At 23.7% G+C, this 12,288-nt stretch overlaps 1 protein-coding gene across 2 annotated transcripts; it reads left to right on the top strand.

Moving 5' to 3' along the window:
* The first annotated feature begins 8 nt into the window (after window positions 1–8).
* LOC126901812 (CD63 antigen-like) lies at window positions 9–3,994 on the top strand. 2 transcript variants are annotated; one of them, XM_050678610.1, is made up of 8 exons: window positions 9–323; window positions 456–534; window positions 979–1,016; window positions 1,065–1,215; window positions 1,294–1,464; window positions 1,532–1,762; window positions 2,584–2,645; window positions 3,419–3,994. In XM_050678610.1, exons 2-8 carry the CDS (start codon window positions 472–474, stop codon window positions 3,438–3,440), a joined length of 738 nt encoding a protein of 245 aa, XP_050534567.1. In that variant the 5' UTR covers window positions 9–323; window positions 456–471; the 3' UTR covers window positions 3,441–3,994. The 2 variants fall into 2 exon arrangements, with proteins under 2 accessions (XP_050534567.1, XP_050534565.1); XM_050678608.1 differs by having other exon boundaries at window positions 979–1,039; window positions 1,088–1,215.
* The last annotated feature ends 8,294 nt before the right edge of the window (window positions 3,995–12,288 follow it).

Raw genomic sequence — 12,288 nt, 5'->3', positions numbered from 1 at the left:
TACACGTGTTTATAGTAACTATCACCTAGACAACTATGAGAAAAAGAATATATTATGAGTTGCGCCTATAAAAATATATATTAAAATGTCCAATGTGCTAATCACTTACTATCCATTTATTTCGACATTTTACCGTTTAGATTCATTTTATATTTTTGGTTGATTATTATGGCATGTAGTAGTAACTTTGAGAAAAATAGTTTTTTTAGAATAAAAAATTTTTATTTAAATAATCACCTTTATCAATTATTTAATTTTGGTTAATAATAATAAAAATATAACCGTCAAATTGTACAGTGTATTTTTAAAAGTTATAAACTAATGTAAGTAATTTTTTTATTCACACAATTTAATTTTAATGCTAATTCACTATATTATTTTTTTACGGTTCTTGAAAATTAGTTGTGGATAGAAATATCTGTTTTTAAATCTACAATATTCTATTTTATTTTTAGGTTTTAATAGCTAAAAATGGATTCTGCAAGTTTGAAATTAGTTAAATTTTTGTTATACATTTTTAATGTAATACTTGGAGTAAGTATAAAGTATTTTATACAGAGTAATTTACGACCTACTCTAGGGCATCTCAAGGGATTCCAGGGGCATGTTTTATTACAAAGGCCAATAACTCTAAATTTGGTCCAGTGTTTAAAGATTAAAGTGAGCCTAACCTAACTCAACCTTCCATGTAAAAACTCTTACTGTGCTTCTAAAAAGACTTTTAGAGCTTTACATTAAATTATAATTATAAATAAATAAAGAATTATTAGGTATTTCTCTATTTGGAAATTTCATTTTATTTTTTTTTACTATAAAATTCACTACATTTAACATTTTTTACTAATAAAACTTTTTTGATGTAGAGAATAAGTAGTAGTAGTGCCTTGTATATATATATATATATATTATAATTTATATTAAAAAGATATAAAGTATAAAAAGTATTATTAATTATGTACTTCACAATTTTTATTTTAGGTTACAGGTGTTGCTTTAATAACAATTGGAATCATAGTCATAGCCGACTTAGGACGATTTTNTTTAATAACAATTGGAATCATAGTTATAGCCGACTTAGGACGATTTTTAAATTACTTGAATTCATCTATTACCATCCCGCCAATAATATTTATACTTTTAGGCTTAATTGTCATATTTGTTTGCATATTTGGATTTTATAGTATAGAAAAGCAAAACTACTACATTTTAATAGTGGTATATGGTTTATTTTACAAAATAAATGTTATAATTAAATTATTATTATTACTAAATACTCCACGAAAATATTTTTAGTTCACCGTACTTCTTTTATTGATTTTGGTAATCGAAGTTCTCTTGGCAGTTTTCTCTTCTATATCTAAAGAAAATTATAATGATAGTCTAAGATATAACTTTAAGTCTTCAATGGGAAGATATTCGTTTGAAGATACTGATCGTCAAGCCTGGACCAACGTACAGCGAAAAGTCCGTTAGCATAACAATTAACTGTTTTATATTATCCATGAGTTACTATTCATAATTGTTTTCTTAGCTCGAGTGTTGTGGGGTGGATACGCCAAAAGATTGGTTAATTATATTCCCAGAAAATCAAGTTCCTGTATCATGTTGCCAAAATTTACCACTAGAGTCTGGAGCATTATGTCGTAATTTATACGATGAAAGAATAATATATCAAAAAGGTTGTTATAATGTTTTAGGCAATCGAATAAAAAATCGAATGAACGTCATCAAATATGTTGCTTTAACATTCGCTTTATTGCAGGTAATGAATTTATTCTAAATTATATTATGTTAACTTTTAATTCTAAGNTTGCTTTATTGCAGGTAATGAATTTATTCTAAATTATATTATGTTAACTTTTAATCCTAAGTATTTTCAATTATTTTTTAAAAATAAACAAAACCTTTCCTGTTGAATATTAAGTGTGAAGATTTGAAGCGAGATTTTAGATTGAATCAATAATATGTACTAATAAACGAAAAATATACAATACACTATAGGAAATTTTGACAAGCGACGATATTCATTTGTTGAATTTAATTTTAATGATTAAACCTAAAGTAAATTGTCCCTCTGTACTTAAAAATGACACATTATATTGACAGCTTAAATTACAAGTATATTTTTTACAATTCATGAGTGTTTCAATAAAAGTTGACAATGAAGTTTTTCTTATAACTTACAATACATAGTATTATTGTAACACGACAATTATTTTTTAATACTATTAATATTTATAAAGAGCAGATTGTAGAATAGTGTAACGAGTCTCGAGGTTATATGAGAATCGATTTCAAGTCGTTGTGTATAAGGACTGAAACTTAAAGGTTAATGATCAAGGAAAATTTTACTTTCATTAAATATTTTTAAATGATAACCGTAAATGATTGTATTTAAAAATGATGTAATCCGTAAGTTAAAAGTTTCTAACTCGTTTTTAAAATGTCGAAATTTTCTTGAAAACAGTTTGAAAGTTGAGATTGTAAATATAAAAAAACTTAAATCAACCTGTTATCACCATTTATATAAAAATATTTTATCGTTTTCAAAATGTAATCCAGAACTTTTATGATATTTTTAAGGTTGTTGGAGTTATACTATCGAGTTTTTATACATATTTTATGAAAGTAAAGAACGATAACAAGTAAGGCATATATTTTTTGATAGAATTTCGTTATAGTAACGGCTGTATATACTTTCAAAGACATTTAAATTATAGACAAAATGTACTGATAAATATGTTGTTAGTATTTTGAATTTATATTAATACAGATATAATAGTTTCCTTACTGTATTAAATTAATTTTGTAGCTAACATAGCGTTTATCATTGTTTAATTTCGAGGGTCAGGAATTCAAGGAATGTCAATCAAAATTGGGATTTTCCGATTATTTGTCTATTTTAACCGATATATAATGTATTTTTTAATTTTAAAATGGTATACCATTTTGGCGTCGATACATTTTATTAGGAGTGGCGTGTTTACTAGGGGAGCAAATAGAGCAATTTCCTCACAACCTCATATCCGAGTGATATTTTTCCTTATAGATATTATTTATTATATCAGGCAAATAAAAACAATAATAAGTAAAAAAAAAAATGTTATCGTCTACGCAAAAATTAATTAATTAATTAACAACCTCTAATTTTTAATCGAAAATATTTAAACTACTATGTTTAGAGAAGATAACAGTAGATCATAAATCCTGACTATATTAAAATATTCTTAGTAGTTAATTAATAGTAACTTCTCGTTAAAACAAATATTGAATTTAATATGCAGGGACAAACTGTCCTATTGTGATACTGTGCTACATCATAGTGGGCCGGTGATCATTATGCTTACGATTAAAAAGCCGACAATGGACCGGCAAAGTACTGAAAAGTGCAGGTTTATTAAAATTTAATTTTTTTCAGATTGTACAACAAACTCATATAGAACACAAATTATAAACGGATAATTGGTAAAATGTTTAAAGGTGTTGGTATAATTTAAATTAATTAACCAGAGGGGTTTACATTATTATAAATGAAAAATTTAAATATTTATATTATTGAGACTCTCTTAATGTTAACGTAATTCATTAAATTTGTCTGAAATAATTGAATTGATGAGCAAAATTTGATGCAGGCCAATTTTTTTTCTATTTCGCTTAGTTAGTCTATCCGACCTTGTTATTATGTCATGTTACAATAAAAGTAATTTTATTGTTCAAATTTTTAAGTGTTACTAAAGATATTTTTCATATATAAATATAAATTGAAAATTGCTCCTCTAAAATCCTGAATACGCCATTCATTGACTATCAATTAATTTAACTTTATTAAATCAATTACATTTTTCTATTACCTTAAATGGAGAAAAAATTGAATTTCACTTAACTGTATAGTAAGGCATTAGTCGATACGATTCTTTATCCTCGAATTAAAATACTTATTGTATTGTTGCATAGATAAATAATTAATTATTTATTGTCATCTTCGCTCATTATGTATACTGTCATTAAATATGTAATATGTGTTATGTATACTGTATTTTATAAAATATAATTATTTAAACACAATTATGTAACTTAATTTATAAGCACTTTCATAGAGATTAAAATTGGTTAACATATTTATGAAATTTTAAAATGTTATAATACTATTGGAATTTAAGAATGGTAAGTACTTTAAATAAAATCATTCATTAATAGATCAACTATTTACACTTAAATTTAAAAGTTACTGCAATAAAAATCATTAATCATATCACTTAGTTGATAAATAATATTTATATCATGCTCAGGATTTTTCGGGGGAATTTAAGGCATTAAATTCCTTTCTTATGCATAAGACAATTTTTTATTTCTTTCCCAAAACCATATACAACCAAAATCGTTTTTTAAACCGAAACCATAATCAAGCTGAATAATTTCAGTCTATGCATATAAATATTATATATAGACTGAAACCGTTTTTCTAAAAAACCATCAAAATCGAGTTTTCTAACATAAACAAAAATCGTGTTCTAAAACCGAAAACCCAAAAATATCAAACAGTTTCAGTGCCTAAATATAATATATTTGGTTAATTTCTAAATTAATTTTTTAATTTTAATTCAAATAATTCAAGCCCTATTAATATTTTCACTCTAGAATAAAAAAGTTCTAACGCAAGTTTTTAGACTTTTGGGGATAACGATTTTAAATTCAAAGTAATTTTTATTTTTGTAGCCTCTATTCAGAAATCTAATATTTAACTCTATGATATAACTCTATGTACAAAATTTTATACTGAATATAATGAAACTTGATTATCAATTATCTGTTTGTTATAAAGTTAGTAAATGACAAATTAGTGGGATATGACGTTGAATAATAAAAAGGTTCTACATGTAGAACCTTTTTAAGTTGAGTAAAATATGGCTCGTTTTAAGTGATACTAACTTTTATGACTAAGAGTGTGTTAATAAATTAACAATAATTATTAAACTTTAATTTAATAACAATAAATAAATTTAAATGTTGAAATATCCTTACTAGATTAATGATTGATGATTTAAGATACAATTTTAATAGTTATATTTAGATATTAAAGATATAACTATTAATATTAAATATGAATTATAAAATTAGTTAAATAAATGATAATAATTAATCGATTAAATAATATCAATTTNTATTTAGATATTAAAGATATAACTATTAATATTAAATATGAATTATAAAATTAGTTAAATAAATGATAATAATTAGTCGATTAAATAATATCAATTTTACAAAAAAATTTATTTGTATGATAAAATACAGTACCGTGATAATACAATTTAATAAAAGTCTATTTCATTTTAAAAAAATGGAATATTAGCTACATAGAATTTAGAGTTGTTATTCTGTGAAAACTTTTTATCATTGTGTGAAAATACCAAAAAACAGATATAAATTCAGGGTTATAAGACAGCAGAATTGATAAAATGATTCCAACTTTAATAAATGATGGTACTTACCTCTAAAATGTGTTACATATACTTATCTAAATTATTCTAATTATTAAAATTACTGAATTAAAAAGTTATAATGAAAAATTACTATTAGTTTAAAAAATCACAATACCTGACCCGTTCATAAAAAAATATACAATAAGGATTTATCTGTAAAAAGAAGCAGTTACTGCTATGTTTAACACCATTAATAGAACCTTTTCATTATTATCTTTCAAAAATAAAATAGTTCCAACTAAAAATTCTAATTTAACCATTTTTTATTAAGTTTTTAGCACTTAATGTTTTTTGATTTTCTATAACTGTCTAAGTAATCTATTCTGTAAGAAATGATCCAAAAATTCCTAAACGTCAATATGATACTTTGAATATACATGTTACTTTTACACACAAGTACTGTAATTTGACATAAAGTATTAAAAATTCGTACACAAATATAACATTTTTATTACTGTTTATTAAAATTTTTCCTTATATTGTAAGTTTTAAAAATTTTCAATACATAAATTTGAAAATTCAGGCATTTTTTAAGAGTATATTAATAAAAAAAATATTTTTTAAAAAAGTTGTGTTATAATTTTTTATTCTTAATGAATGAAATAATATGTTTTTCGCACAATATCTGAGTTCAGTTGATTCTAAGATTTAGTACCTTGAACCAAAAGTAATCATCCATTTAACTTTTTTGAATTCACTTTATAAAGCACAAGGCATATCAAATTCATGCAGAATTTTACAATATTCACAAAAGCTACTGCAAGACAATCAATTTTTCATTTGATACTAGCTGGATTCATTCATATATAAATATTGTGAAGAAGTAATAATTAGTAGTAATTAGTGAAATAAAATGACTAAAATTTTTTACTAAAGATTAGGACCGAATGATTTATGTTCTAGATTTTCACTTGTACAAAGTTTATGACGTCAATCTAATTTAATTGATACTCAACAAAACACTGTTGACTATGTATCAGGTTTGAATTATCCATTTTACAAACAAAATATATTAAAAATTGAACATTTTGGAAAAAATGCGGACATTTTTCCAAAACGAGAAGAACAATTGAAAATATTGCTTAAAGAAGTGAAAAAACAAAAAAAACGTTTGAATTAGAATATTTTATTTTATAACAAATAATATATTTCTATACAAATTATACATTTATAACACTGCTATTTCTTCTTTAGAATATAATTTATTTGACAGATTTTTAAACCGGCCATCAACCTGACGCAACCTCAATCTGGCTGAGGGTACACACCTTAAACTGGATAAGTGTATCACTATTTAAGTTCCCGTATGGTCATATAACCGGTAACCAACTGCAAACAGCGCAGCTAAACTTCAGCGTTAAGACGAAGACTGATTCACTGCACCAACCACGCTCCTATTCTTATTTAAATTCTTGAAATTTATCTAAAACTTCAAAATGCATTCATGTTAAATTCATAACAATAAAGTTATTTTATGCTGATATTTAATAAACATTTTAGTTATCTTTTTACCCTCTGATATGTCATTAATGGTGATGATATATCCTTAATTTACGAAAAATATAAATAATTAAACAACAGNAATAAAGTTATTTTATGCTGATATTTAATAAACATTTTAGTTATCTTTTTACCCTCTGATATGTCATTAATGGTGATGATATAACCTTAATTTACGAAAAATATAAATAATTAAAAATCATAAATTGTCTATAAAAATTCCATTACGTTAAAATTTACCTTGTATGGCTGATAGGCTCTTTTCATTAAGAAGATTTACTCTTTAAGAAGTCTTTAAATGATTATAGACAATACAATATGCGAAAACTTTTCTAATAAAATTGCATAGAAAGAAGCAATGTTAGTAAATATAACAATATTGAAGCTAATCTAGTGATATTTTTGTAAAAAAACAATTTCTTACTGTATAATGCTTGTGTTATACTTTAACAAAATGATATCTAATAAACCTATGTATTTTAGTTAATAATTATAAATAATTTTATAGTCGTCTACAATTTCGGCATTACTAGCACTGGGATCATTTTACATTAATGATACGTCAATGATAATAAATAATATTAAGCTGTTTAAAAAAAATTAAGTCACACCCCTGAATTTTTAGCGGCTTATGATGTTTGTATTTATTACCTTTTTTACAAAAAGTGTATTTTAAAGAGACTTAGAACCCCTAATTCTGAAATACACACATTTAATTATGATGAAAATTACCTATGAATTTATATAGAAGTATTATTAAACAAGAGAAAAGTTGAATTGGGCCCACTACATATTTTGTTCAAATTGAGTCTATATTTCAGAAGTATACCTACAATAAAATCTTTTTTTGATACACTTAATGAATTTAAATTAATTTAATTGAGCCGTATTAATAAAAATATGAATATTATTAAAAAAATTAGTTTTATGTGTTATTTAATGACAGCAAAATTATTCAAAAGCAATGGATATTTTCTCTATGTGTAATTGAGAAATGGATTTCATATATACCAACAGGAAACTAAAATACTGACTTTAAAAATCTTGTTCTCAATTTGGTTTCTATGTGTTATAGCTAGGACGAACATTTACGCACACTTGCCGTTAAAGCTAATCGAGTAATGGACACTAGTGTAGCACATGGCACATTTCAATTTCTACGATCGTCTCCAAGTCATCGAAAATTCGATAAAAATTACAATATTATATTATTGAATACCACTTTCATACTCAATTTAATTACTGTAATTATTATGTATTCATATATTATAGTTATAAATCGGGGTAAAATTAAGGGAATAAGTGTTATTGTTGTTTTTGAAATAATCTACCAATTTCATTTTTTTCTATTTAATAATATCTATTTCAAACTTGCAAGTTGAGTTAAAAGTTATGGTAATAAATTCATTTTTTTTTTATTAAAACTTTCACTTTAAAGAACAAAAAGAAGTAGGTTCAAAATGATTACTTTTAACATATTAAAAATCAATAATAATTTGAAAATAATTAATTATAAAAATTATATAATATATAATTAAAATAATTACTAATCTGGATATAATTAAGGAAATAGGAGTTGATGTTGGGTTGGGTTGGTTACATTTTTAACTTTATAATGCTATAACTCATTGAAAAGTGTACGAATCAACACAATTTTTTTATGAGAAATAATATTTTTTAATAATCCCTTTTTCATTCGACATACTTTATCTTAATCAGGGTATTAATAAGAAACTAGCAGATAATGTAGCTTTTGTAATTATCCACCAATTTCTTAGAATTAAACACTATCTACTGATTTGCATCGAAGCGTTTCTTATGATAGTGATTTTAATCACTGTCAGATTAAATCTATACTGGACCCAACTATGCAACATCCCCACTATGCCGCGACCCCACTGTGCTGGGTTTTTTTTTGTGACTGTATATGCTCAATCTCAGCTTTCGCTGAAATGATTTTGATGAAAAATATGTCAAAAGATCACAAATCGTATCTAGTTGAAGACATTACCCTCAAAACTTGAAAAAAAAGTGCCCCGTAAATGGGGGAAATCCCCCAAAAAATTATAAATTTAAAAATCACTAATTTTCGATATTTTTTCAATTTTTTTTACTTAAAATTGCCATAACTTTCTTAAAAATGACCAAATCAATATAATTTTTTTTATAGATACCTTGGGTATTCATCTATAATTTTATAAATTTTTGTGAACTTTTGACCCTTTAACAGCCCACAGGAAGGGTTTCAAAATGGTAACTTTTTTACAAAAAATTAACTTTTTCAACTTAACTTTTGAAAATGTTCCGGAAAGACTGACACTTTTATATATATCTTAAATTAATGCTTATGTAATATACTTTAATTTGAAAAAAAAAAAATTTGACCTCTGGACTTGTCTTCGTGGTGAAAATAGACATCAAAGTTAAAGAAAAACGTACGATTTCCGTGAAAAAATTCTCGATTTTATATTTTATATTATTTAATTTATATTTTATATAACTTTTGGAAAAATGTATGGATCAATATTATTATTTTTTATAATAAATTTTTATATACCCCTTTCATCTGACTTGCTTTTTTGTGAATCCGATCATACCCTTTTATACAATGGGGGTCAAAACTTTAAACATGCGTATTGAAACTAGGACATTTTCAATTTAATTTTTGAAAGTATTCTGGAATATATAAATTGCAGAATCTTTTCAAACACCAAAAGTTAGTAGGAAATTATAACTACTACTTCTATTTAAGTTATCTATTACGATAAAAATGCAAAAAAAGATTGAGCTCTTCTAATAAATTTACAATAAATAGTAATTATAAAACTTTCTGACTGCATATTAATCTTAACGATACAATTTTTTTAATTCTCATAAAATTTTTTATTTAAAAAGTTATGATAAAATAAATTATTTTTTTTTATTATAAACATTTACAAAAATCAACTTTAAACAATTAAAAAAATAGGTTAAATATGTAATTTTCCTTTTAACATATTAATAATCAAAATCAGTAATAATTTAAAACAATTTTTTTTTTTGTTCTTAATTATTTTTTTTTATATGTAAATACTATTTTTTAATAATATTAAAACTTAGAAGTGATAGAAAAAGTCTAATTGCACATTTGAAAACATCGCAAAAAGTTAATTTAGAATAGTATAGTTTTGTTTCTGATGAAAGTTCCGTGTAGTCCAGTGTATAAAACTTAAAACTTATTTAATATATGATATCATTTTAAAAAATATTTGTCGAGTTTCTCTCAATCACTTTTAATTATTGAATTTATATTTTATTAGAATAATATGTAAAATAAATTGAACATCAGAAAAATATAACAAATTATATTATATTTATTTATTAACAAAAAAACATAGAAAATTAAGAATTTAGAACAAAAAAAATGTTATTTCAGTAAAAACAATATTAAAATACGAATAAAAATGTTTCACAGTAACAAAAAGAAAATATTACAATTCTATTAAATTAAATAATAATAAAATTACATATAAAATATAAAAAATTTGCGAAAAAGATTATAATCTATTCTAATTTTTATTTATGCGAGGACAGTAACATTAGTAACCAAAAATCAACACGAGCAATTAATATTTTGAAATAAATAAATTGTTTTTTCTTAAAAAATTATTGATATTAAAGGACAGTTTATACAAATAGTACCAAAAATTATTTTACAAAGGAAAAATTTAAATAATTAATGTATATTTTATGTTAATAATAAAGTCCCAGATGGTAGTTTTATTGAAGAAAAAATTAGATGCCTACGAGGCCGATGTAATTATTGCATTGATTTAAGAGCTTTTTTTTATTACGAGATAGTAAAAGGAATATTTTTTTAGGTATTGAGAACTATTAAAATATTAATTTTTAGTAACGTTAAATCGAACAAAATAAATTTTTATGAAATCATTTATAATGAATCAGTGATATTAAGAATTATATAAATCTTCAACACTTTTAGTCCATTTAAAATGAACTTGAGGTAATATTAATCTGGCGGGCTGTATAATTGGTTTCTTTGGACTTTCTACGATATTTGTTGACATTACATAGTTTTCCTCTGAAAGAGTCAGATTAAAGAGGTCTAATATCATGTCAATGTCCATCTCTATTTTTTCTGTTACCACTTCCATTGGTACAACTTTATCAGTTTCTACCAATTTCGGAGGATCACACTCCATTTTTTCTTTTAAAACACAACGTTGGGGACGAATATAATCACCGTAGACCCCTTTCAAAATACATTTCAAATTTTCAATTGCAGACATCTTTTTCTGTTGCGTTGATTCAAAATACATTTTGTGGCTAACGCGGGGCAATTTCGGTATAAAATCCATTTGATAAGAATCGTCAGGTAAATTAAAAAAGCCAGTATTACTGTGTCTTAAACCTAAATAAATTTAATTAATTGAAGTTATCAAGTGTTAAACATTTTTTACTTTTAATATGCTCGAAAAATAAATTAAACATTTAAAAAATAGTGTTTTAGCTTAATTAAGATTGGTTTCATAGATTAAAAATTATTGGGTATAATCAGTCAGTTAAATAAATGTTTTATTTTTCATCTATAAATCTAACAAAAAAAGAATTCGCTGGACCACAAAAAACTAATAAGTTTGAAATATTAAGGGGTAGTACCGGTGCAAAATTATTTCATTCTATTCAAATTATTTAAATATAATTTAAATCTACTAACCTTTTTGTCTTCTAGACATGGTATATGGATGATGAATGATTTTATTCATCTTGAAATATACAAGAACTGTTATAATAAACTGCATATTTTTAAAAGATCACTTAGATATAGAAAGTTTTCAAAAGATTCGAAATATTTGTCTTAAATTTATTTATTTAAAGAGCGTAAATTATTCAACTAACGAAGTCAGAGAACTAACTGGAATTATTTAGTTTCCAAATGTGTTATTTACAAAATTTTATATATCATATTACTAGGTAACAAAGTAAATTGATCATTTATTTTTACACATAGTTTTAACTTAAAAAAATAATTTTTATTTTACTAAACTTATTAAATACTGTATATTTTTTATTATAAATACATTATGTATTTATCTATCATTTGGTATATTTTTTTTTAATATGAGACTCTTTACCTGCTTACAGGAGACGATTCAAAATAATAACTTTTCCACAAAAAATTAACTTTTGAACATTTTCCGGAAATACTGACACTTTTATATATATCTTTAATTAAAGCGTTTGTAATATACTATAGTAAAAAAAATACATTTATTAATTAAAAGCATTTTATTTTGACTAAGTTTGT

This window comes from Daktulosphaira vitifoliae, unplaced genomic scaffold (genome assembly GCF_025091365.1).
Source record: "Daktulosphaira vitifoliae isolate Bord-2020 unplaced genomic scaffold, ASM2509136v1 Scaffold_3, whole genome shotgun sequence".
NCBI lineage: Eukaryota > Metazoa > Arthropoda > Insecta > Hemiptera > Phylloxeridae > Daktulosphaira > Daktulosphaira vitifoliae.
This window is presented reverse-complemented; position numbering and strand designations above follow the sequence as displayed.

Coding starts and splice junctions, on each gene's coding strand:
- LOC126901812 (XM_050678610.1), top strand. CDS start 472: ATGGATTCTGCAAGTTTGAAATTAGTTAAATTTTTGTTATACATTTTT. Junction 535..978: donor TTTTTAATGTAATACTTGGA/GTAAGTATAAAG, acceptor TTTTTATTTTAG/GTTACAGGTGTTGCTTTAAT. Junction 1,216..1,293: donor ACTACTACATTTTAATAGTG/GTATATGGTTTA, acceptor AAATATTTTTAG/TTCACCGTACTTCTTTTATT.